Source organism: Geotrypetes seraphini, chromosome 3 (genome assembly GCF_902459505.1).
Source record: "Geotrypetes seraphini chromosome 3, aGeoSer1.1, whole genome shotgun sequence".
NCBI lineage: Eukaryota > Metazoa > Chordata > Amphibia > Gymnophiona > Dermophiidae > Geotrypetes > Geotrypetes seraphini.
In genome coordinates, this window is record NC_047086.1 from 400,311,212 (window position 1) to 400,336,576 (window position 25,365).

At 43.6% G+C, this 25,365-nt stretch overlaps 1 protein-coding gene across 4 annotated transcripts in view; it reads left to right on the forward strand.

The window, feature by feature from the left end:
• BTBD9 (BTB domain containing 9) overlaps nt 1–25,365 on the forward strand; it is a 493,330-nt gene that overhangs the window by 375,208 nt on the left and 92,757 nt on the right. For all 4 annotated transcript variants that reach the window (XM_033936335.1, XM_033936334.1, XM_033936336.1 and 1 more), the window contains exon 9: nt 22,318–22,425. In XM_033936335.1, the coding sequence (XP_033792226.1) occupies nt 22,318–22,425 (108 nt within the window). The remainder of the gene's footprint in view (nt 1–22,317; nt 22,426–25,365) is intronic.

The following is a 25,365-nucleotide window of genomic DNA, read 5'->3' on the forward strand; positions in this document are numbered from 1 at the left end:
TTAAGTCTTTCTTCTAAACGAGGGAGTGATAAAATATCACTGCAAATTGGGAGTGTGGGTAATTCTATAAGAATTAATTCAACAGAAAGAAATGTTTGTGGCCATTGTCAATGATACTGGCACTTAGTAACCTAGAGCCCGAAGCCACTAGAAGGGGGGGGGGGGGGGGTGCCATGTGCCAATACTAGTTGAGGAGAGGAGGGGGCTCTATGCTGGTACCGAGTGGTGTAAGATGATGGGAGCCTGGATAGAGGGTAAGACATAAGAAAGAGAAAGGATGGAGAGAACATGAGTGCGAGGAAAGGAACACAGAGGGAATGAATACAGAGGGAGGAAATGGGGGACTGATGAAGGGAAGAGAAAGCGGAGGACTAGAGAAGAGCAAGAAATGGCATGACATTAGAAAGGGATTCAAATGGGCGAGTCTAAGATCCTCTGGAAACAATAGCTGCAGGCAGGTATACGTACTTCAGATGATGGGAAAATGCTGGATTTTTCAACTGGAACAATCATTCGGTATCGCAAAATCTCAAACATATAAGTGGTTGCAGTTGAAGCAGGCCATTCAGAAGGGGTTCCCTGAGTGGCATAATTTAACTAATCAGTATAGCTTGTCGGGCCTATGCTTCCAGACAGATTTGCTAGGGCATCAGGCAGCCAAGAGGTATAAATTCATATCTGACTATATGAATAAAAAACCAAAAACAAGCTTGAGAGACATTTGGAGCATTGAGATTAAGCAGCAGATTTCTGCTACTCAATGGCCACGGATTTGGACTTGGAGGATGAGATGTACAGCGTCTGCCCTGTTCGTTTACAAAAATTGGACTGTTCCAAGTCTAATAGATGCTGGCACTGTCATCTTGATGTAGGACCACTGGATCATTTATTATTCTATTGTCCTTTGATACTCAATTTTTGGAGATCTATATGGGGGCAAATCAATTGATATTGGAATCCTCAATTCCATTGACCTATGAGATAATAATAGGTGGGACATCATTACAGACTGAACCTTCATTAGATAAGCGTAAGAGTAGGCTTTTTTTGATTATGACTGGGGTAGCCATACAAATAGTCACTAAAAACTGGAAAAATTGGGACAGACTCCATTTTATCTTTTGGTGGGAATTTTTATGCTTATATTATAAATTTGAGAGAATTAATTTGGAAACATCGTGCCATAATAAGCAGTTTAAATTAGCATGGGGTCCATTGACTAATTTTGTTCATTCTGATTAAATTGAATTATACCTTTATTTTCCCTTTTAGATTGCATATCCAGGATGGGTGGGAGGGAGGGGGGTTATGTACTTAACAAATGTTGTCTGGGATTTTATGACAAAGAATGAGGTGCAACGGTAAAAATGAGCTCAGGGTGCCATAATCCCCTAACCTAACTCTGATTCAGCCCTGAGTTTTGGGAATGTTTTCCATATCAGCATCCACTGAGTAATTACTGTCACACTTTCACATTTTTTTCACACGCGGGAATTGATATTACCCAGGAAAGGCATGAGTAAAAAGAATTCCCCAGGAATCTCCAGACTTTTGACCTGTGGGCCAAATCTGCTCTGGAGAAATCTTTCAGACTTTGGTTTTATTGAAAATATTTTACATTGTAACACTGTCAAATATTTACATAACACCTAATTGCAACAGTTAATAGTAAATGGAAACCAAAAGCATACTAGAGCGTCACCTCACCCATCCAGTGGTTCTGCGTAATCTAAGAAATTTTGGCCATCTTCTAAGACACCTAAGTTCGAGATCTGCATCTAGTTTTTGTTTTTTTTAATTCGTGTGGTATTTGACCATTCCAGCTTCAGCCAATCCAAAAACAAGATTAATGACATCTAGCAATGACTAAGTGGAGGTGCCCTCACATGCCTAAGGACGCTTACTGAAGCCTGTCTGAAAAATTAGGCGTGGTTAGGAGGCAGAGAATGGGTGTGGTTGACAGGCATCTGAGATAGACACCAGTAAATTAGGCCAGCAAAAAACTGGCCTAATGGAGGGCTGCCTACTTTGCTTAGGCGGCAGTAGGTATGATTCTCTAAATGGTGCTTAGCGGTTGATTGACAACCCATGCCGAGTGGCACCTACAATGTAGGCGCTGGTAGGCGCCATTTATAGAATCCTACCCTTTGTTCATCATATTCAATAAAAGAGAAGTAGATGATCTCTTTAGGTTGCCAATCTCGGCAGCCACCTAAGAGGCGGTTGCTGAATGCATGTCAATTATGCATCAGTGTCCTAAAGAGAATTGTGTCTACATCACTGATTTTGCAGCATTTTGCAGGCCTACATTTAAGGCATATGTCTTGCACCTACAGAGACGCTTAGGGATGCTTAAGCACGCCCAAAGCCACCTCCAGGTGAAACCACGCCCATGCCCCGCCTTGAGTGTGCTTAAGCATCCCTATGCATCTCTGTAGACGTACTATGGATGTTTACAATGTAGGTGTCCTTCCGTGAAATTTTTTTTTTAAACATGCATCCCTGTTGGCTGCCAGACAGCAGTCGGACGCCTACCGCCACCTGCAATTGGGACGCACATTTCAAGAATCAGGCCCTAAGTAAATACAGTAAGTATTTCACCTCTAATATACATCACACTTTGGAGAACCAGTTTATAATACTAGGGGTCGAATTGTTTCTATTTAGCAGCTAGAGACAATCTGGTTACCAAAAGTAAATAGCATCCTGGATTTTTCCTTTTCAGAGTATACAGAAGCCTTTCAACATTAGCGTGTAATCATATAGGAGACCATTGCCTATAATTTTCCTGAGTTGTTTTAAAGTTGATTTCCAATATTTTGTATTACTTCACAGTCCCAGCAAATAGGCTAAACATCCTTTCCAGCATGTATCTGGATTAACTGGCTTAAATCTGTGCATCATAGATTGGATGAGATAGGACTGATATAGAATTTTATATTTAGTATTAATGTGTGTGGTACAGATGGAAGATGTTATGGAGGTCATTTTTGAAACATCAACCTGTGTAAATAACAGCATAGATTGTTTACACATGTAAACAGCAATGTCAGATAGCTGCTATTTACGCTCTTAGATGGCCCGGATGTCAACATTTGAAGGGATGTGTTGAAAGACCGCACCTGTATTTCATATTTTACATACAATGGGAATACACTATTAATTTCCCCATCAGCTTTTGCATCTGCTCTGAAGTGATTGCAGTGTTTATAAAGCATGCTCCAAGGGATTCAGGGGTTAATGCCCTCAAATTAATCACCTGTGTATTATTTTAACCTTTTTTATGTTCATTAGTGCCAAGCATTGTTTTAAAACTGGATTACAATGAGGGTAATTTTAAGAACATAAGAATAATCATACTGGGTCAGACCAGTGATCCATCTAGCCCAGTATCCTGTTTCTAACAGTGGCCAATCCAGCGACAAGCACCTGGCAGAATACCAAAGAGTAGAAAGATTCTAGAATCCCAAAGAGTTACAATATTCCATAACCCCAAAGACTAGAAAGATTCTAGAATCCCAAAGAGTTACAACATTCCATAAACCCAAAGACTAGAAAGATTCTAGAATCCCAAAGAGTTACAACATTCCATAACTCCAAAGACGAGAAAGATTCTAAAATCCCAAAGAGTTATAACATTCCATAACTCCAAAGACTAGAAAGATTCTAAAATCCCAAAGAGTTACAACATTCCATAACTCCAAAGACTAGAAAGATTCTAAAATCCCAAAGAGTTACAACATTCCATAACCCCAAAGACTAGAAAGATTCTAAAATCCCAAAGAGTTACAACAGTCCATAACCCCAAAGACTAGAAAGATTCTAGAATCCCAAAGAGTTATAACATTCCATAACTCCAAAGACTAGAAAGATTCTAAAATCCCAAAGAGTTACAACATTCCATAAACCCAAAGACTAGAAAGATTCTAGAATCCCAGAGTTACAATATTCCATAACCCCAAAGACTAGAAAGATTCTAGAATCCCAAAGAGTTACAACATACCATAACTCTAAAATCCCAAAGAGTTACAATATTCCATGACCCCAAAGAGTAGAAAGATTCTAGAATCCCAAAGAATAACAAGATTCCATCTTACCAATTCCACGGCAAACGGTGGCTTCTTCCATGTCTAGGTACCTAGGTTAAGAGGCCAGGTAGGTACCTATTTTAGGCAATGGTTTCAGGGCTTTCAAGCTCATCGGTCCTACCAAGTCAAGAGTAAAGAGAAATTGTCTGAATCTTGGAAGTCACCTTGTGGAGTGCCATGGGGATCTCCGCTATTTCCTACATTGTTCATACTTATGTTACAATCATTAGGAGAGGTGTTGGAAAAAGTTGGTTTGAATTTTTTCATCTATTCAGGATGACATATCAGTGTTACTCCCTGTTCTTGAAGACTGATCTACTATTCTTAAAGCTTTAGCAAATTGTCTCAGTTTGATTGAAAGCTGGATAATGAATCATAGGCTTAAATTGAATAGGGAGAATACTAAATTTCTATGGTGAGGTCCAGAAGACCACTCTTGAGATTTCACCAGATTATTGCTGGCATGCATAATTTCTGTCTTGAGATTTCTTCCAAAATCTTGGGAGTAGAGGTAGATAATGCCCTTACTATCATTTGAATTTTGTGATTAAGAAACGTTTTACGTGCTTAAGAAGTTACATATTATAGAAAAGTATTTTGATCCATTTGCATTTAGGTTCATAGTCCAAGCCTTAATTTTGTCTAAAGTAGATTACTGTAACCTTATTTTGCTGGAATGTACTAAGGCTTCTATGAAACGATTGCAGGTGGTTCAAAATACTGCGATTTTACTACTTGTGATCTTCTGGTACTTTGAGACTTGGGTTGGCCACTGTTAAAAACAGGAAATTGAGCTTGATGGACCTTTGGTCTGTCCCAATATGGCAGCTCTTATATTCTTATGTTGTTATGTGAGTCAAGTATAGGACAATCAAGCCATTGTGACATTACTAATGAGGTTGGCTCTTAGGCATTGGTGGAATGAGGCATTATGACATCACAATCTCAGCTCTGGATTACCAGTCAATTTAAATTAGGGGTGACAATCTTCAAAATCTTGTAAGGTGAAGCACTTTTTTACATAAGAACATAAGCGTTGCCTCTGCCGGGTCAGACCAGGGGTCCATCGTGCCCGGCAGTCCGCTCCCGCGGCGGCCCCCCAGGTCCATGACCTGAAAGTGTTCCCTACCTAACCTGAAATATCCATACCCTATTCGCTCAATGTCCTGTACGGTAAACCTCTATCTGTACCCTGTTATCCCCTTCGCTTCCAGGAAGTCATCCAGTCCCTTTTTGAACCCCAGAATTGTACTCTGTCTTATTACCTCTCCGGGAAGCGCGTTCCAGGTGTCCACCACCCTCTGAGTGAAGAAGAACCTCCTTGCATTCGTTATGAATCTGTCTCCTCTCAGTTTTTCTGAATGACCTCTTGTTTTAGTTGTCCCTGCTAGTCTAAAGAATCTGTCGCTCTCCACCTTAATCTGTCCCTCTCCACCTTAATCTGTCCCTCTCCACCTTAATCTCCCTCTCTCCATGATGGAATCAGTTTGTTTAATATGAAAACTGCTTTCATTGTAACCATATAAAGGTGGTATATCAACTCCCAGCCCCTTTCCCTTCCTCCAATGGCATTGCAGCCTTCGCTGCAAGTTCACTAAAATGGCCCCAGCTGTCTGATGATGCAACAGAAAGAAGAGCTTGGGTTATCAGGTTTCCAGCCTATGACTCAATTCCCTTGTGCCTTGTCCTCACAAATATGAAGTGATGCACCTTGGAAAGAATAGCCCAAATCACAGTTACCAGATGCTAGGGTTCACCTTAGGGGTTAACGCCCAAGAAAAAGATCTGGGTGTCATTGTAGACAATGCGATGAAACTTTCTGCCTATTGTGCAATGGCAGACAAAAGAGCAAACCAGATGCTAGGAATTATTTTTAAAAAGGGATGGTTAACAAGACTAAAAATGTTATACACCCGAAGAGGGAGTGGAAAATATGAAAAATGATCTGCAACTAAAATTCAATGCAAAGAAATGCAGAGTAATGTATCTGGGGATTAATAATCGGAAGGAACCGTATATGCTGGGAGGTGAGAGGCTGATATGCACGGACGGGGAGAGGGACCTTGGGTGATAGTGTCTGAAGATCTAAAGGTGAAAAAACAGTGTGACAAGGCGGTGGCTGCTGCCAGAAAGATGCTGGGCTGTATAAAGAGAGGCGTAGTCAGTAGAAGGAAGAAGGTGTTGATGCCCCTGTACAGGTCATTGGTAAGGCCCCACTTGGAGTATTGTGTTCAGTTTTAGAAACCGTATCTGGTGAAAGATGTAAGAAGACTTGAAGTGGTCCAGAGGAGGGCGACAAAAATTATAGGAGGTTTACGCCAGAAAACGTATGAGGAGAGACTGGAAGCCCTGGATATGTATACCCTAGAGGAAAGGAGAGACAGGGGAGATATGATTCAGATGTTCAAATACTTGAAGGATATTAACGTAGAACAAAATCTTTTCCAGAGAAAAGAAAATGGTAAAACCAGAGAACATAATTTGAGGTTGGGGGGTGGTAGATTCAAGAGCAATGTTAGGAAATTCTACTTTATAGAGAGGGTGGTGGATGCCTGGAATGCGCTCCCGAGATAGGTGGTGGAGAGGAAAATGGTGCCATAGTTCAAAGAAGCATGGGATGAACACAGAGGATCTAGAATCAGAAAATAATAATAAATATTGAAGAACTAAGAACAGTACTGGGCAGACTTTTTGCATGGTCTGTGTCTGTATATGGCCATTTAGTTGAGGATGAGCTAGGGAGGGATTCAGTGGCTGGAATGGTGTAGATGGGCTGGAGTTGAGCTTCGACAGAGACTTCAGCAGTTGAAGCCCAAGCATAGTACCGGGTAGAGTTTTGGATTCTTGCCCAGAATTAGCTAAGAAGGAAAAAACAATTTTTTAAAAAAAATTTAAATTGAATCAGGTTGGGCAAACCATTCAGGTTTGTCTGTCATCTTCTACTATGTTACTATGTTATAATGCCTCTGTATCGCTCAATGGTGTGGCCTCACCTGGAGTATTGCGTTCAATTCTGATCTCCTTATCTCAAGAAAGATATAGGGGCACTAGAGAATGTTCAAAGAAGAGCGACCAAGATGATAAAAGGGATAGCACTCTTTTGTGAGGAAAGACTAAAAAGCTTGGGGGCTCTTCAGCTTGGAAAAGAAACAGCTGAGGAGAAATGCAATTGAAGTCTACAAAATCCTAAGTGAAGTAGAATGGGTACAAGTGGATCAATTTTTCACTCCATCAAAAATTACAAAGATTAGGGGACACTCAATGAAACTGCAGGGAAATACTTTTAAAAACCAATAGGAGGAAATATTTTTTTCACTCAGAGAATAGTTAAGCTCTGGTACACATTGCCAGAGGTTGTGGTAAGAGCGGATAGCGTAGCTGGTTTTAAGAAAGGTTTGGACAAGTTCCTGGAGGAAAAGTCCATAGTCTGTTATTGAGACAGACATGGGGGAAGCCACTGGTTGCCCTGGATCAGTAGCATGGAATGTTGCTACTCTTTGGAATTTTGCCAGGAACTGGTGATCAGGATTGGCCACCCTAAGAACGGGCTAGTAGGCTTGATGGACCATTGGTCTGACCCAGTAAAGCTATTCTTATGTTCTTATTGCTCGTGCAGGCCATTTCAACTCTCAGAGCAGCTTCCTCTGGCCTAATCATGCTGCTGCCTGCACTTCCTTATGGCGACTTAGAATTTAATGGCAGGTAAGACCATAAGGTCCATCTAATGGTCGTTATCTATCATATTAGGGATTTTAATCTGTTCTATCAATTTTTTGGCACAAAAGGGAGAAAGAAAATCCAATGTAGTCTGCAGTAAACAACAGCAACCAGAAAACAACAAACAGACTGCAGACAATGTACAAGATGCAGGCGTTGTTTATTAGTAAATGCAGTAACATATACAACCTTGTAGCCAACCAAGGGACCCGACACGGTCCGTGTTTCGGATGACACGCCTTCCTCAGGGGTCCATGGTGGTTAAGGCCAATCACGATCAAATGGGGTCAAGCAAGTCTTACACAATGGTCCAGTGGAAGTTTTTGATTAACCCAGCCTCTTTTCCTGCAGCAAAGGAAAATGTTCACTTTAAAAAGCTTTTTTTTCAGTGGATGAAACTGAGGACGTTGGCTTTTGTTACTTTAGAACTGGCAGTAAATTAATCCCTCAAGCAAAAGAGTAAGGGATCAACTTTGTATTCCGCACAACATAGTTTATCATAACATGCATAATGCAAGATTTCCAATTACAATGTCACAATTTAAAATCTTTGTTCATAGAGTGATGAGATCTCAGTTACTCTAAGGAAGGGCTGGCGGCTGGCTTTGCCTCCAGTCTCTCCTCACTCAAATGGCACAGGAAAAAAAAGTTTTACAGTGTATTTGCTCTTGAAATTTATATTGAAGCCACAGTAAGGAGAGCAATTAGTTGCTGTAAAGTGAAACCTTGCTAATCAATGGCCCACAGTCAGCCAGAGCAGTTAGGAAAGATGCAAGCAAAATTACAGCTGCTAATCAATTCGGAAAAACTCACTTCACCGTGGCGAAAAGAAAAATAAGCATTGGGATTATGAGTTGGTGGAGAAAGAAGGTGTGTATTGAATCTGCTTGCTGGAGTCAGCACTATAACACTTCAGACCTGCTTTGACCCTTACATCAATAGCATGACTAGCCGATATAGTCAGACATTTTTATCTGCTAATTCTCCAATTTATTTTACTTTTTGTGATTGTAACTGAGCAGGGAAGAGACCTGGTTTACTAAGGTAGCTCACATGAAGAGAATACAAATGGGGAAAAACTATAGGCTGGATTCACTAAGCAACCCGATCGGTTTGCGACCCCTTTGTGACCCGATTTCCCTCTGGCCCGATTCACTAACCTCTACTGCGATCCACTTCCGATCCGCACATGAAATGAGGCAGGGACCTGATTCACAAAACAAATTTTGCGATCTGACTGGGCTGGCTAATCAACCCAAGAAGCGACTGCTGGGGTCCAGTTACAAATGTCCTTTCCGACTCTCCAGCTCCATTGCCGCCTTGCTCTCTGCTGCCCCAAATCTCTCCTGCCTGCCGCCGCTCTCCCCCGAATCGCCACCCGAATCTCTCCTGCCTGCTGCCCTGCTCTTCCCCGAATCGCCACCTGAATCTCTCCTGCCTGCCGCCCTGCTCTTCCCCGAATCGCCACCTGAATCTCTCCTGCCTGCCGCCCTGCTCTTCCCCGAATCGCCACCTGAATCTCTCCTGCCTGCCGCCCTGCTCTTCCCCGAATCGCCACCTGAATCTCTCCTGCTTGCCGCCCTGCTCTTCCCTGAATCTCTCCTGCCCTTCCCCGCATTGTGAGCCCATGGTTTTAACCAACGGGTTTAAAGTGGGTTAAAACGATGGGCTTGCTGGGCTACAAAAGTAAAAGTATGGGTTTCTGCCGTTCGCTAGGAGAGCAGGAGAGTCTGGGCCCGAAAAAACCCAAAAACGGACACAAAACGCATGCGCAGACCATCTGCAGGGAAAGCAGATGGTCTGCGCATGCGTCAGGATCGTACACTGGCAATCCGTGCGGGCAGGGGGGGGGGTCGTTCCTCTGATCGCCCTCATTAGAATTTTTTGCTGTTGTGAATTGGTCGGGCCTGCTGGAATCGGCCACAGAAATCGGGTTAGTGAATCTAGCCCTATGTCATTTTGGTATATATAACACATTCCATAATGCATATATTTTTTTAAATGGATAATGTTTGTCAAGACACCAACCACAGGCATTGGGTTCAAGGACAACAAAGCAATTTTTTGTAATGTCATTTTTTAATGATTCCCTGATTAAGATGCCAGGGGGGGAGCTCATGGGCATTGTCTGATCTCCGTTTGTAGCTGGTCTTTGAAGTCTTTTGTACATGGCTCAGTCACATCTGTGAATTGATCACAGTGGGCAATAAGAAATCAGCTTTAGAGCATGCTAAACATTGCAGGGACCATCATCAGGATGATATTTATTTTATCACACTTAGGGGCTCTTTGGCATAATGGGGCAGATAGATGTTTACCTTGCTGTTTTTGAATTGGATTTCCATTAGAGCATTCAGAATTCTCGTACAATCCTTCGTACTGAGTCAACTTGATTACTGTAACATTGCCTGTTTAGCAATTTCCCAAAAGAATATGCGATGATTACAATTAATGCAAAATGCAGCGGTCAGACTAATTTTCGGGCTGAAGAAGTTTGATCACGTGACACCTTACTACCGACAGCTGCACTGGTTACCGATGGAGGCACACGTAAAGTTTAAGTTCGCCTACCTCTGCTTTAAAGTACTACACGGACTAGCCCCTAAATACATAACTGACCTTTTCTCCTGCTCAGCCAACAGGCATAAGAGAAGCTCACATTCGAACTTCGTTTCCTCCCCAGTTAGAGGATGTAAACTGAAAAAACACCATCAACACCTTCTCTCACACCAAGCAGCATTATGGGGTAAAGATCTAGAACAATTGCTTTTGCCCACTACTTATGAGGAGGCGCCTAAAAACATATCTGTTCCTGAAATATCCCGTACATCTTTCTCATCAATAACGGTTCTCTTGACCTTTTAACCACTCTGTCACCTCTATTAAATTCAATTAATTTGTACCATCTTTTAATCTTTGTAAACCGCATAGAACTTCATGGTCCTGCGGTATATAAACTATTATTATTATTATTTCTATGGTAGCTGTCTGCAGTGCATCTAAATCTGAAGGGGGCGTGTTGGAGACATATTATGGTCGAGACTAGGGCAGGCTAATGATTTGGACGTTTTTCTGCAATAATCTAATATTTTAGAAAATGTCCAGGGCACAGTTTGGATGTTTGGGGCTAGACCAGTGGTCTCCAACTCCAACCCTTTGCAGGGCCACATTTTGGATTTGTAGGTACGTGGAGGGCCTCAGAAAATGTCTTCTTAAAGAAATGACAATTTTGCATGAGGTAAAACTCTTTATAGTTTATAAAGTTTTCCTTTTGGCTAAGTCTTAAGAATAAAATTGTAATTTATAGCTAAAGACATATGATCAAAAAACGGTTTTATTTTACTTTTGTGATTATGATAAACATACTGAGGGCCTCAAAATAGGACCTGGCGGGCCGTGAGTTGGAGACCACTGGGCTAGACCATCCTTAAGAATGAATAAATGCCAAAAAGGTACCCAAACTGACCAGAAGACCCCCCCACACACACTCACTGACCCCCTCCCACCCCCCCCCCAAAGATGTGAATGAAACAGTACATGCTGTACCTACCTGTATAACTTCAGATGTTCCTAGTAGAGACGGCCTAGTGCTTGGTATAGTGAACTGTAAAGATGGGGACCCAGGCCCATATCTCACTCGAACTTCTAGACTGATTGATGGTGGAATATGTGAATCTTCCAAAACCCACGATTTTTCAACCTTTTCAAGCCTAACAAATGCCAGCCAAGTACCCCTAGTCAAACTCCACCCGCGTCTCCACCCCCATAGTAATAATACTAATTGTAATGCAATTTCTTCCATCCATTTTTATATGCACACAATATAATCTTATTAATACATAATGGTAACCAGAAAATTTTAAAAACACACTATACGCAGAGAAAATGTTCAGGACTGTATATTCTTCATGAAAAGTAGAAACTAGAGGTCTGCACGGGAACGGGGATCGCAGGAATCCTGCGGGTCCCGCGGGAGTCCCGCAGGAATCTCCCCTAACCCACGGGACTCCCAAGGGGACCCCCCTCTAGCCAACGGGACTCCTACGGGGATGGAAGGCTTTGGAAGCAGGGTTCGCCATATAATATAATGGACACGTCAGCCTTAGTAAAAAAGGGGGTTGATAAGTTAATTACCTGAACAGAAAACAAAAAAAGGGTTCCACCAAAGAGATTCCACAAGAAAAACAGCAGCGCAAACACAAAAGAAACTGTGGAATTGATGATCCTGTCAGAAGTAATTGCTGCTTTTTATGGGGACGGGCGGGGATGGGTGGGATTTCTGTCCCCGTACAACTCTCTAGTAGAAACTCTTTATAAAGAATATACATTATTTATGGCAATTCAAAACCCCAAACATTTAAGCCTTTTCCTGTTGTTTTGGGCTAAAACTTCCACAAAACAGCGTAGGAAATATCATTGCTATGTCCCCTGTTGTTTCAAATGAGGTGATTTTAGAAGAGATGGTTGTAATCTTTTGCATTTAAAAGTGTGTGTGTTTTGGCTAGTCTTTTGTGGGTGGGTGCTAGCGGTCCTGGGTTCAATTCCCTCAATGGGAAGTGAATTGATGACCATGGTAGCCCAGAGTGGTTGCATAAAGAATATATTTTATAGGAATTGGCTTACAACTGCTTTTGTGTGTGTATAGGAAAATATATGGGGTTTTTTCCCCAGAGCAGAGTAAATACCTGCATAACTGTGTATGTGTGTCTGGTTGTGAGGTGGCAGAAAAGAGAGGTAGAGAAAAAGGAAGGATTTGTGTTTGTGTGAAAGCTGAAGACAGAAAGAAGGGGGTGGAAAGGGCAGACAAGAAGTTGTATCTGAAAGATGTGTGTGTGTCTGGGTGGGTGGAGGTGTGAAAGAGAGAGAAAAAGGGGGCTAAGCCTGTCCCTGGTAGTTTCCAGCATCTTTCTGTGACACCTGGCTTCTGTTTGAAACAATGACTCTCATTTGGTAATAACTAACTGTCTTTAAGAACAAGCAGCTGGAGCAAAGCATCTGTCTGCTGAAACTATGAATCCTCCCTGCATTCTGCCAAGGTTCTTTGTTAATCTTAAGCATTGGTAATTTAGAAGTCATTTAATGGCATTCTAATGCTGAATGCTGAGGAGCCTTAGGTCTATCTGCATTGAAATGGCCAGGAGCAGATCTGTTTACTATAATATCCCATAGGCCTTTGCTGACATTGGCTAGGCCAACAGAAAATGCTGACAGCTAGCATTCAGCAATGTAAGACTGACATTGGGTACCATTTAAAAACACAAAAAAACTGATTTACAACACACATGCACACACATGTAATTAGAAAAATCATTATGTAGCCATATTGTCATGACATGAATAGATTTGAAAGAGGAATTTCTGAGCTAGGACTGCCAGCTGAATCTAGATTGCCCATCGGGGGGGGGGGGGGGGGTTCTAGGCCAGTTGCATTGCTTTTTTTAGGGAATGCTACAAGAAAATCAGAAATACTAGTCCCTGCATGCGACGGATGAACCCAGACCTGGATCTACCCTTTAAGGTGGAGCTGGACCCAGATGGCAGCCTTACTCTGAGCATCGTTTTGGCAAACCTTGGACATATATTTTGCATCAGAAATATGTATTTTTAAAAATCCGTTGTGCCATTTTTACCAGCTCCAACTTGCACAGAACTGTCAGCTGGCTGCTTGTTTGAATCTCAGCTTTGGAGGACTGGTTTAGGTGAAAATTGTACTTAAATCTCTGGCATAAAAAAAGGAACTGAAATTAAGGTAGATTGGCTGCTCGGATTATTCTCTCCCTTACTTTATCCTGAATAATTACAGTTTATAAAAATACTAAACAGTTTAGTTATATTTTATCATCTAAATGGGAGTTGTTTTGTCAGCCATTTCAGTGGCTGCCTACAATATCTATGTTTTAATTTAACTCCGTTTATTATACCTGCCCATCTTGAGCAGTTCATACCGCCACATAGATCAAATCTAGCAAACAGAACAGGCAAAAGCCAGAGGAAACAAGTTAGCTTTCTAAAGCATAGCAAATCACAGAGAAGGAGGAAAAAACCCAGCTAATATAACTTATTGTTATTATTTGAATTAATTATTTGAATTCCGTCACCGTTTTCATCTCCACCACCTCCCTTGGAAGGGCATTCCAGCCATCAACTACCCTAGCCATGAAAAAGAATTTATTTATTTTAAAAATGTATATAATGTTTTACAGAGTATGAGCATAAAAACTTAGAAACAAACATCACAAAGCAAAATCTTAAAAACAACTACTCTTAAAATAAACCACTGAAAACCTTGGACATTTTGCAAAAATGCTGTAACAAGCAATTGCGTTTTCAATCATTTTTAAAACCTTATCCAGTCAGAACACAGCCATAACTTTTCCCTGACATTATTCCTAAGTCTACCACCCTGCATAATGACAATATGACAATAATTTATATTATTTTACCTTGAACAAACCTGATATGTAAAAAAAAAAGTGATAATATGGCAAACTGTTCTTTAAAGCTTTAAGCTGAAAACTAGATAAAAAAAAATAAAAGAAGAATTCTTATCTATAGATTTATGGTTTACCTTAGTTAAAGATTCAGGAGGGAAGTTATTAAGGTATGGACTTTTACTGCACCTTGGTTTCCCACGGGAGTCAGCATTCTGCAGTGTCACAGGGTTCAGACTCCTATGGCAAATGAGCCACTTTGCAAGCAGCGTTATTCCATGGGTCTGTGAGCATCAGACCGCCAAGCTGGACCACATGTTAAAGGGGCTGGCACCCATCAGCAATAGCAGTTGCCAGAGCGTCCCTCTCCAGCCAGGCTGAAAGGCCCTCTTGTCTTCCGTCCCACACTCAAGGCCCCCACCTTGTGATGCCTGAGTCACTCTCCCCTAGTGTCCAATCCTATGAAAAGTTGTCTTGTCCCCAATCTGGAGACCACTTTCAAATCAGTCACCCTTCCTGGCCTACCATATTCAAAATCTTTGGTGTCCAGTGATATGGGCAAGTGTGTTCCCTAGTCACTCTTGTCCTTTATGGGAACTTCATCAAGAATGGCAATGACAACCCCTAGGGGGTAGCACTGTGAGACTATCAAATAGGGTCACCTGCACCATTTTGCGTGAAGGTGCCAATGAGGCCAGGAGTGACTGGGGATTATTCCTGCTTGCACCATGAGGCATCAGCAATTTTGAGTAAGGTAGGCTTAGGAGACCTTTGGGAGGGTGAGAGGAGTTTGAGGAAGGAGTTACTGCTTTGGAACATGCCTTCATGTTGGGTGGCAGGGGTGAGGTGAGGTGCCACAAAGGGGGACCTTGATTGTGAGCCTGGATGGAGAGAGCTCTTACCATCACTATGGCCAATGAGTGCTGGTGGTCCAGTTCTCTTAGGCAATAAAATAACTTTAATCTGATGCAAACAGCAAGCCATGGGAAAGGGACTGGGATTCGAGATACAGTACTGCCGTTCTGTGGTTACAGTCAGGTGTATGTTTTGATTCTCATTACTGTGTAATGCAGGGTTAGAACTTTTTAACACGTTAAAGGGCAAATCCTGATTTTGTGCCCAGTGCAGCTTGGTAACTACATTATTCTGTATATTAAATCTCTACAAATATTGTGCAGTCTCTGCTGAAAGATAGTTACTGTATTTGTTCATTGCATAAATTCAACCATTGATAAACCAATGGTACTCTTCTACAGCATAAATATTTCACCCCAAAAGAGAGCTTGGTCAGTCTACACCAGGGGTGTCAAAGTCCCTCCTCGAGGGCCGCAATCCAGTTGGGTTTTCAGGATTTCCACAATGAATATGCATGAGATCTGTTTGCATGCACTGCTTACATTGTATGCTAATAGATCTCATGCATATTCATTGGGGAAATCCTGAAAACCTGGCTGGATTGCAGCCCTCGAGGAGGGACTTTGACACTCCTGATCTACACTGTTTCAAATAAAGCCATGAGCCACCCACTTTTATTTAGCCCAGAGCTTTTATGTCCATCTGTCTGTCCCAACTATATCCCCTCTGCTGCCTCTTAAAATGTTCCATTTTTTTGTCTGAATGTTCTGCTGTATTGCCTGTTAAAATGTTTCATTTGTACCTACAGACATGTTACCATATTTCTGTTATAAATATTTCATTGTGCTGTTATAATATTATAATTTAATTTGTCCGTTTACCTCAAAGTTCTAAATGTATTTTATGCTGACATTTGGTCAGTATAGCAATGCTGTTAATATAATGTAAGTTGCTTGTGTCAACTTGAATCTCTTCATAAAGGGGAGTTCAGAAATCCAAACAAATACAGTTTTATTATTTATTTATTGAGATTTAAGGCCATGTTTATGAAGAGATTTACCCAAGGCAGTGTACAGCAGGCACAGTTTGACATAAAACACTACATTTTTTGACTGGCTTTCTGGTCTTTGAAAGCTAGTTAAAAATGTATTAAGTTAGTTCAATAAAAAAGATTTCACCATTTTTTTTACAATTTTGTTTTTGTTTATGGAAAATATGGAAATGCCTTTTTTTTAAAAAATTAACTCATGCAACATTTATTTTTTGGGGGGAGGGGTTGTTTTTGTTTCTGTTTATGACTAGAGTATGAAATAGCCTTAAAAAAAAAAAATAATAAATTCCACATAGTTGACATAAGATAATATGGATAAGAAAATGAACATGTAATAAAAATATCTTGTAAAACAAAGAACTCTAGCTAGAATACTGTGTACCATTCCATTTTTTCTTGTACCGGCCTTAGTTCTTCCTGGGGTGTACCAGGGAATGGCCTAAGGCTCCAGTTGGCCAGATACCAAAGGCCATGGGTGTGGTCTTTGGTATCTGGCCAGTCGGAGTTTTAGGCCACTCCTAGTACATCCCAGAATGCACTGGGAAGGAGTCTAAGACTCTGATTGGCTCCTCCTGGGCCAATCAGGGCCTTAGGTCCCTCCCAACGAATAAGCAAAGCCAGCACCTCAGCGTTCTCAAAACGAAAGTGAATGGTTCGTTGGTACGCATTCTAAATAACGGATTTCACCACAGGCATTTGCCGAGATACGGCCCATGTTGAGTTCATTTGAAGTGTGCTCCATGCAAGCTACCTATTAAAGTTTTGCCAGTCTGAATACCTGATTGACTTTGTGCAGAGTTTGTCTTTCTTTGCTTTTTCACTCGTATTGTGCCAATATCATATTTCTGATTGTTTTAGTGTTATTGAATGTTTGTATTTCTGATCCTGTGGCATGTTATTTTTTTAGGATTCAATTTTCTTTCTTCAAGTTTACCTCATGGATTGTATTTATGCTTCTGTTTGCTCCCTATTGTTAAGCTGTTTACAAAAGTTTTGAGTTTTGTGAAAGGGTGAACCTGTTGTGCACCACTTTGAGTGAATCTCTTCATAAAGGTCGTTACTAAATCCCAAGAAAGAAAGAAAGTGATCAGTTGTGTCAGAGTCTGATCATGAATCAGATCTGATTTGACTTTCGGCCTGCCATGTGTGTTGAACAAGAAATTGTGTCAGGGTCTTCATTGTGTATAAGTGGAGAGAAGGAGGGTCATTTTTTAAAGTCATACTTAAGTAATGCACATTTTCACTTATAAAATGCTAGCAGAGTTGTGAAAGAATTCAGATACAGTATATATATATACTAGTGTTTAAGCCCGTTACATTAACGGGTGCTAGAAAGCAGCCCCCTTTCCCTCTCCCCCTCCAGTTCCTCCCTGACTGTCTCTCCATGGCCCCCCTTCTGTCTCCCCCCCAAGCAAAGCTGTCTGCCTCCAAGCACACCCCTCCCCCAAAGCAGCCCCCTTTCCCTCTCCCCCTCCAGTTCCTCCCTGACTGTCTCTCCATGGCCCCCTTCTGTCTCCCCCCCAAGAAAAGCTGTCTGCCTCCAAGCACACCCCTCCCCCAAAGCAGGCCCCTTTCCCTCTCCCCCTCCAGTTCCTTCCTGTCTCTCCGTGGCCCCCCTTCTATCTTCCCCCCCTAAGCAAAACGATCTGCCTCCCAGCACACCCCTCCCCCTGAAACAGCCCCCTTTCCCCTCCTGTGAGAATTTTTCCCTGCATGGGCCACCTGCAGCACCCTCCAGCTGTTCGTCTGAGCTGAAACTCCTTCACGCGCCTCCCGCCTACACACTGTTGAAGATGCGCGCCATCCCCACGGTCTGGCCAGCTCCCCTAGTCCCTTGCCGCCGCCACCGCCACCCCCTTTCCTTCCCGCGGTCGACAAACCTCCTGGCTCCAGCAGCGGCCGCAGCACTGTAAACACGCTGCTTCGCGGCCTCTACTGCCCTGATTTGTTCTTCCGTGTCCCTGATGACATCATCAGAGATGCGGCAGAGCAAATCAGGGCAGTAGAGGCCGCGAAGCAGCGTGTTTACAGTGCTGCGGCCGCTGCTGGAGCCAGGAGGTTTGTCGACCGCGGGAAGGGAAGGGGGTGGCGGCGGCGGCAAGGGACTAAGGGAACCGGCCAGACCGCGAGAAGGGAAAGTCGGATGGGAGGGTCAGACCGTTGGTGGGAGGCTCAACGGGGATTCGGGTGTGTGTGTGGGGGGGGGGGGGGCGAAGACGATGACGAAGACGAACTGAAAAGAACCCTGGGCGCGCATGCGCACTCCTGCGGCCACAGACCTACATCTCACAGATCAGGGAAAACGGAAGCACGCAAGTAGGAGTGCGCATGCGCGGCTAGCGTTTTATTATATAGGATATATTCCATTTTCTCTACCGTTCTCCCAGGGGAGCTCAGAACAGTTACATGAATTTATTCAGGTACTGAAGCATTTTTCCTTGTCTGTCCCGGTGGGCTCACAATCTATCTAATGGACCTGGGGCAATGGGGGGATTAAGTGACTTGTCCGGGGTCAGAAGGAGCAGGGTGGGTTTGAACTCACAACCTCAGGGTGCTGAGGCTGTAGCTTTAACCACAGTGCCACACTCTCACTTGCACTTCATACATCAGGTGGTGCAAATTAACGAACTTTATAATTTATGTGCATTCCATTCTCCATGCTAAATCCATGCCTGAGCACTCCCACAGTGATGGTATGTACTCTGATACTTAAGCGAGTACACTTCCCCCTCCGCATTCGCGGTGATAGGGGAACAGCAAGGCAGCAAATAGAGAGAAAAACTGCAAATAACTTTTCGTGTGTTATTTGCGGTTTTTCTGTAAAAAAAACCCCAAACAAACCCAAAAAAGATACAAAACCGCAAATAATCTGACCTGTTGCAGTGAAAAAAGTGCAGCTGGGATGTAAATTTGGGGGTGGGGGCCTTCGATCGAAAAATTGCAGACCGCGAAACAGCAAATTTGGAGGGGTAAGTGTACAGTACTTTGTCTAGTCGCATTTTTAGTACCTAAGACTAGGTAGTTCCATGTCCTTTTAATTTGACCAATGGCTGACATCTGCAACAAGTGAAGCAAGTAATCAAGCTATTTGTTCTTCATTTAATATTTATTAATTTTTATAAGAAATAACAATGGAAAGCAAAGCAAGACTCAAAGAGTCCAGCTCAGGAAAATTAGTTTTCAAGATTAAATTTAAAAATGAGTAACGCAAAAATATCTTGTTGAACTACTAAGAAAAAGATAAATAGGAACTGAAGATTGACAGAAAATAACGTTAAAAGGGAAAATTCCGTCACATTCTCTACTACATTAGTGGACAGTGGATAATAAATGCTGTAACATATCAGCAACCCTTGAAGAAGACGTCTCTGAATCCTGGGACACAAGTTCCCATTGTTCAATCAATAACGAGGCTCTACCTGAAATTTTGTAAGGCGAATCCTGGGATACTTTCGCAAGAATGACATTGTAAGAGCTAATGCTTGAGGGCACAGCTGGAGGAATCTCCTCCCGAATCACAGAGGAAATGTATGGAAAAACAGATGTGAATGAAATTTGAAAGTCATTTCAAAGTCGAATGCCCCTCAGACAAAGTGCAAAAAGTGGCAGCTAACATTCCATAACGAGTGGCTTCAGTCAGCTACCTTCACTTTTTTTTATTGTTATTATACTAGGTATATAATATGCTGTTTGAATGCCAGGCAAAGATCTGGAGTCCACATGCAAAATATCCACAAAATATTGTTCAGCATTTTGTATGCTGAAATCATAAATTGTCCGAATATTAAAAGCCATGGGGATAATAATAAAAAAAAAAAAGTCTAAAAAGTGTCCTAAATGGCTACTTGGACGATCAAAAAGCCTAATCGTCCAAGTACCCATAACCAAAGCTGGTTTTTAGATGTATCTAAACCTGGGCCATGGGCCTAAGGCCCCACCCACAGAAGGGGCCAAGGCTCCCGGGCCTATTCTGATTGGCCCAGGCGCCTTATTCCCCACCTGTGGGCGGGGCTTTGGGACGGCTGGTCCAATCCAGCCCCATTCTGCCGTCGGCTGCCTGCCGGACAGGCGGGTTTGGCACCCGTGTGTCCGGCCAACTTGAAAAAAGGTACGGGGAAGGGTGGGGGGTCATGGGGTCGGCCGGGGGGGTCGCGATTCGGCTGAGGGGGGGCGATTGGGGGGAGGGGGGGGTTGCGTCAAGGGCAGGAAGGCCTGGGATCCCTCCTGCCTGTAATGTAGTGGGGGGGTGGGGGTAGGGGGTCGCCGGGGCCAGGAGGGCTTGGGCTCCCTCCTGGCCCAAATGAGTCGCGGGGGGGGGGGGTCGCTGCGGGCCAGGAGAGCTTGGACTCTCTCCTGGCCCGTTGTATCAGAGGGGGGGTCGCCTGGGCCAGGAGGGCTTGGGCTCCCTCCTGGCCATATCGAGTCGGGGGGGGGGGGGCACGATCACCGGGGCAAGAGGGCTTGGGCTCTCTCTTGCCCCAATGTTGTTGGGGGGGGGTTGGGGTTGTGGTTCGACATGGCAGGAGGGCTTGGGCACCCTCCTGCCTGATCGTTGTGTGTGTGTGGGGGGGGGGGGGGGGGAGGTTCTGTACCTGGTGTTGTTTTTGACAGACACCGGTTACAGAATCCAGCTTTTAGGCGAAGGACTGGCTCCTCCTTCGCCTAAAAGCCCTTCTGTTGAACGTTTGGGGCCTAGGCGTGTTTTTGTTTCATTATGGCTAAAAAGTGTAGACGTGCTGTGGGGGTACTTTTAGACATAGTGGAGATTGAGCGTTTAGGCAGAGGAAGGCCATAATCAAAACATGGACGTTTGTTTTGGTTATGGACACTTTCCCTGCTTCTGGGTTGAACGTTTAGGGACTTAGGCCAAAAGGGGACTTAGACGCTTTTTTTGATTATGCCCCTCCACGTGTTTTTGTTAAGGGTATTACATTTTATGGCATCTGATAATGTGATCAGTTAAAAGAAAAGTGATCCGTGAAATAACAGTATTTTATACTTTAACTTAGGGCACAGAATTGGTTACAGATTTGCTTTGCATTTTCAATTCTGTGAAATCTTTGCTTCAATCAATGCAGAAAGGCTGAAGAAGTCCAGATGCTCATTGCTGCCTGGACTACTACAGTGCTTTGGAAGTGGCAGTACTTTTCTGAAAAGTTTATTTAATTACGCCACATTAGGTTTTTTTTATATCCAGCCGCTATGATATTAGGGGCTTCTTTTACTAAGATGCGCTAGCGTTTTTAGCACACGCAGGAAATTACTGCGCGTTTTTAGCACACGCAGGAAATTACTGCGCTTCTAGAACTAACGCCAGCTCAATGCTGGCGTTAAGGTCTAGTGTGATCTATTCCACGCGTTAAAGCCCTAGGTCTGACGCTCATAGAATTCCTATGAGCGTCGGAGCTATTACTGCCAAAGCCGGTGATAAAAAAAAAAAAAAAAAGCCTAATGCAGCTTTGTAAAAGGGGAAGTAAATTGTTTAATTTCACATGAATTTTTTGGGGACTTCATATATGGCCCAAATCCTGCTTTTTTTTCATAAATCAAATAGTTAAAAAATTAGTGCATTTTAACTGATGGTTCTTTTACATTTAGATAATTGATCTGAGGCCTTTTTACTTTACACTTCTCCCTCAATATTAGCGGGGGATAGGGGCAGAGCCGGACCGCGAATTGAGAAAAACCGCAAATAACTTCTCATCCGGCTCTGTCCCACCCCCACCTCCCTCCCGGCATCCCGGCCTTACCTGGTGATCTAGCAATCTTCCTACGCTCCTGCCCCGTGCAGATCGCCAATAGGAAATGACTGCCATGAGTTCCCATAGTCTCTCGAGACTATGACGGGAGCCATTTCCTATTGGTGATCTACATGGGGCAGGAGCGTAGGAAGATCGCTCCTGCCCCGAAAACCTGCTTGACTACCAGGGAAGGCCGGGATGCAGGGAGGAAGGCTGGAGAGAGGCAGGAATGTGCTAAATTGCGAATATGTGAAACCGTGCATGTCGAAACCGCGAATGGGGAGGGGGAAGTGTACTTATTGTGAGTCTATTCAATGTGTGAACTTGGATTTTAGTAAAGGTTTTATGAATGTTTTAGCTTAGTTCTTATTGTTGAAACCTGGCACTTTTGGGGTGCTTTAATCTCATTCGATCCATGTTCACTTCCCTTTTAGGTTATTACTGTGGGACTGTGATGATCGAAGTTACAGCTACTACATTGAGGTTTCCACCAATCAGCAGCAATGGACCACAGTAGCAGATCGAACTAAAGTGTCCTGCAAGTGAGTTTTTAATAAGTCATTCATTTGTTTTGAATGGAAACCACACCTGGTCTTTAGGATGGCATGGCTAAGAAAGCTTCTACTTTATAAAATTGCTCCTTCTTATTGAAGGTTTCTGGGTCTCCTAAGTTTTAGTCATTCTTAAGGAAAGCTGCTTTCTTATGAATGCTAAGCCAGCAGATGACAGCATAATAGGGTAATGTTTAACAGTCTTTGGATATTAGATATAAAGGGGTTAACATCTGAGGTTCTGAAGCAGTAGGGTTACCATATTTGGAGCCTCACAAATCCGGACACATGACGCCGCCCTGTTCCGCCCCCACCCCTGCCCAGTAACGTCTCAAGTCCCGCATCACCCCCTCAAACCCTTGTTTTCTTTCCCGACGAGCTCCGGATGCGTCTGGAGAGCCTCGAGCATGCGCGGATGTGTATGATGTCATGTGCGCATGCTCAAAGGCCCTCCAGATGAGGCCGGAGCTTGTCGGGGCTTTCCAAAACCTGGACAAACTGCCAGGTTTTAGAAAGTCCTCTACAAAGAGGACATGTCCAGGTTTTCTCGGATGTCTGGTGACTCTGAGGCATTAATGTTAGCTAGAGTAGAAGAGCAATGGAGCAATTGCTCCTGAGATCGTCAAGAAATGGAGCTAACTGAGGAAACCATACGGTTGCTGACACGAACAGTGGTTTGAATCTGTTCCTCCAGTCAACAAACACAAAAGGGGCTGGAAGATTATAAGGATGACAGAATCGGTTTGTGAAAAGCCCAAAGTCAAATTGGGACTTTTTTTTTTCATTTCATGTTTTCCTTTGCTTACCTGTTGTGGAACCTGTTAATCTTTTTGGGGTACATGGTTCATGCTGTTTAATACAAACATTTTAGTTTACTACTTTTATTAGTTCTGTGTCTGAAACTGATTAGAATCCTAGCTGAGGTGTTTGGAGGATTTCAGGCCTGATAAGAGAAGACTGAGAGGGGACATGATCGAAACATTCAAGATATTGAAGGGAATTGACTTAGAGAAAGAGAGACTGTTCACCCTCTCCAAGGTGAAGAGAACAAGAGGGCACTCGCTAAAGTTAGAAGGGAAAAGATTCTGTACAAACGTAAGGAAGTTCTTCTTCACCCAGAGAGTGGTAGAAATCTGGAACGTTCTTCCGGAGGCTGTTCAGGGATTCAAGACAGGGTTGAATAAGTTCCTACTGTTACAGAATATATGCAAGTAAGGCTAAACTCAAATAGGGCACTGGTCGTTGACCTAAGGGCCACCGTGTGAGCGGACTGCTGGGCATGATAGAACCACTGGTCTGACCCAGCAGCGGCAATTCTTATGTTCTTATGTAAGATCTACAGATGGTTTTCTTTTCTGGGAAACTGGTGACCTCATCCTGTGGTGAAATCTTGGAAGGTCCCAAAACCCTGGAAGATTCATTTATGAGCCTGGAGCCTAGTTGGCAGGTGGGGGTCAAAGTAGGAACACATGTGAAGCCTGGGCCAAGACCTTCACCCCTAGGGTAAAACGGTAAACTTTAACTGGTATCTAAATAATGACCTCTCAGTAACTGCAATCCAAGCATATGAACCTACTAAGATAGCTTTTCTTTTCTTATTCTATGGATCATAAGCATGTCCAAGAACACGCAGTCAATGTTTGTAAGGTTCTCTGGTTTCTAGTCATCAATTCAAAGTATTTTGATAGTTTGGGTAGATGAGGAAAACCTATAGTGCTGAGAAAATGCTTAGGAATTCCCTAATGTGGTTTGCATTTTAGTACAATTTATACTGAACACATAATTAGGACCTAATCTAAACCTTTACAAGAGGGAAAGAAAACTCTTTGGAATAAATAGCTCCAAAAAGGATATACAGTGGTACCTCGGTTTACGAGTGTTTTGCAAGACGAGCAAAACATTTGCAAAATCGGTGCCTCGGAAACCGAGCATGGCTCGATTTACGAGCACCCCCCCCCCCCGCAATCCGGCACCCCCCCTGCGATCCAGCACCCCCCTGCCTCAAACCGGCACCCCCCCCGCCACGATCCGACCCCCCCCGACACGATTGGGCACCCCCCCCGCCACAATCTGACCCCCCCCCGACACGATTGGGCACCTTCCCGACACGATCTGACATCCCCCCCGACACAATTGGGTACCCCCTCGCCGCTTCTTACCCTCATCTGGGCACTCTTGAAGATCGGCCTACTCGTCTGCTGGGCCTTGAGCATCTGAGCATGCTCAAGGCCTGCGAGTTCACGTTCTGAACGTGAACGTGAACTCGCAGGCCTTGAGCATGCTCAGATGCTCAAGGCCCAGCAGACGAGTAGGCCGATCTTCAAGAGTGTCCAGCGGCGGGGGGGTGCCCAATTGTGTCGGGGGGGATGTCGGATCGTGGCGGGGGGGGTCGGATCGTGGCGGGGGGTGCCCAATTGTGTCGGGGGGATGTCGGATCGTGGCGGGGGGGTCGGATCGTGGCGGGGGGGTGCCCAATCGTGTCGGGGGGGGGGCGGATCGTGGCGGGGGGTGCCGGTTCGAGGCAGGGGGGGTGCCGGATCGCAGGGGGGTGCCTGATCGCAGGGAGGGGCCTTCGAGGGGAGCAATGCCGGTTCTCGGGGGGGGGGGAACGCATCAAAGCGAGTTTCCATTATTTTCTATGGGGAAACTCGCTTTGATAAACGAGCATTTTGGATTACGAGCATGCTCCTGGAACGGATTATGCTCGTAATCCAAGGTACCACTGTATTTTGATTATGGCCCTCTTCTATTAAACTGCGCTAGCTCCCCGTGCTAGAAAACTGCTAGCGCAGTTTAATAGAAGAGACCCTATATGTTCCACAAAGAGATTCAACAATAAGTATTCATGTGTGAAAAGCGTATAATCCACTTTGATTGTACCAGAGAAATGTATTATATATGAAGAATCACATAAACATACCAAACGGACTA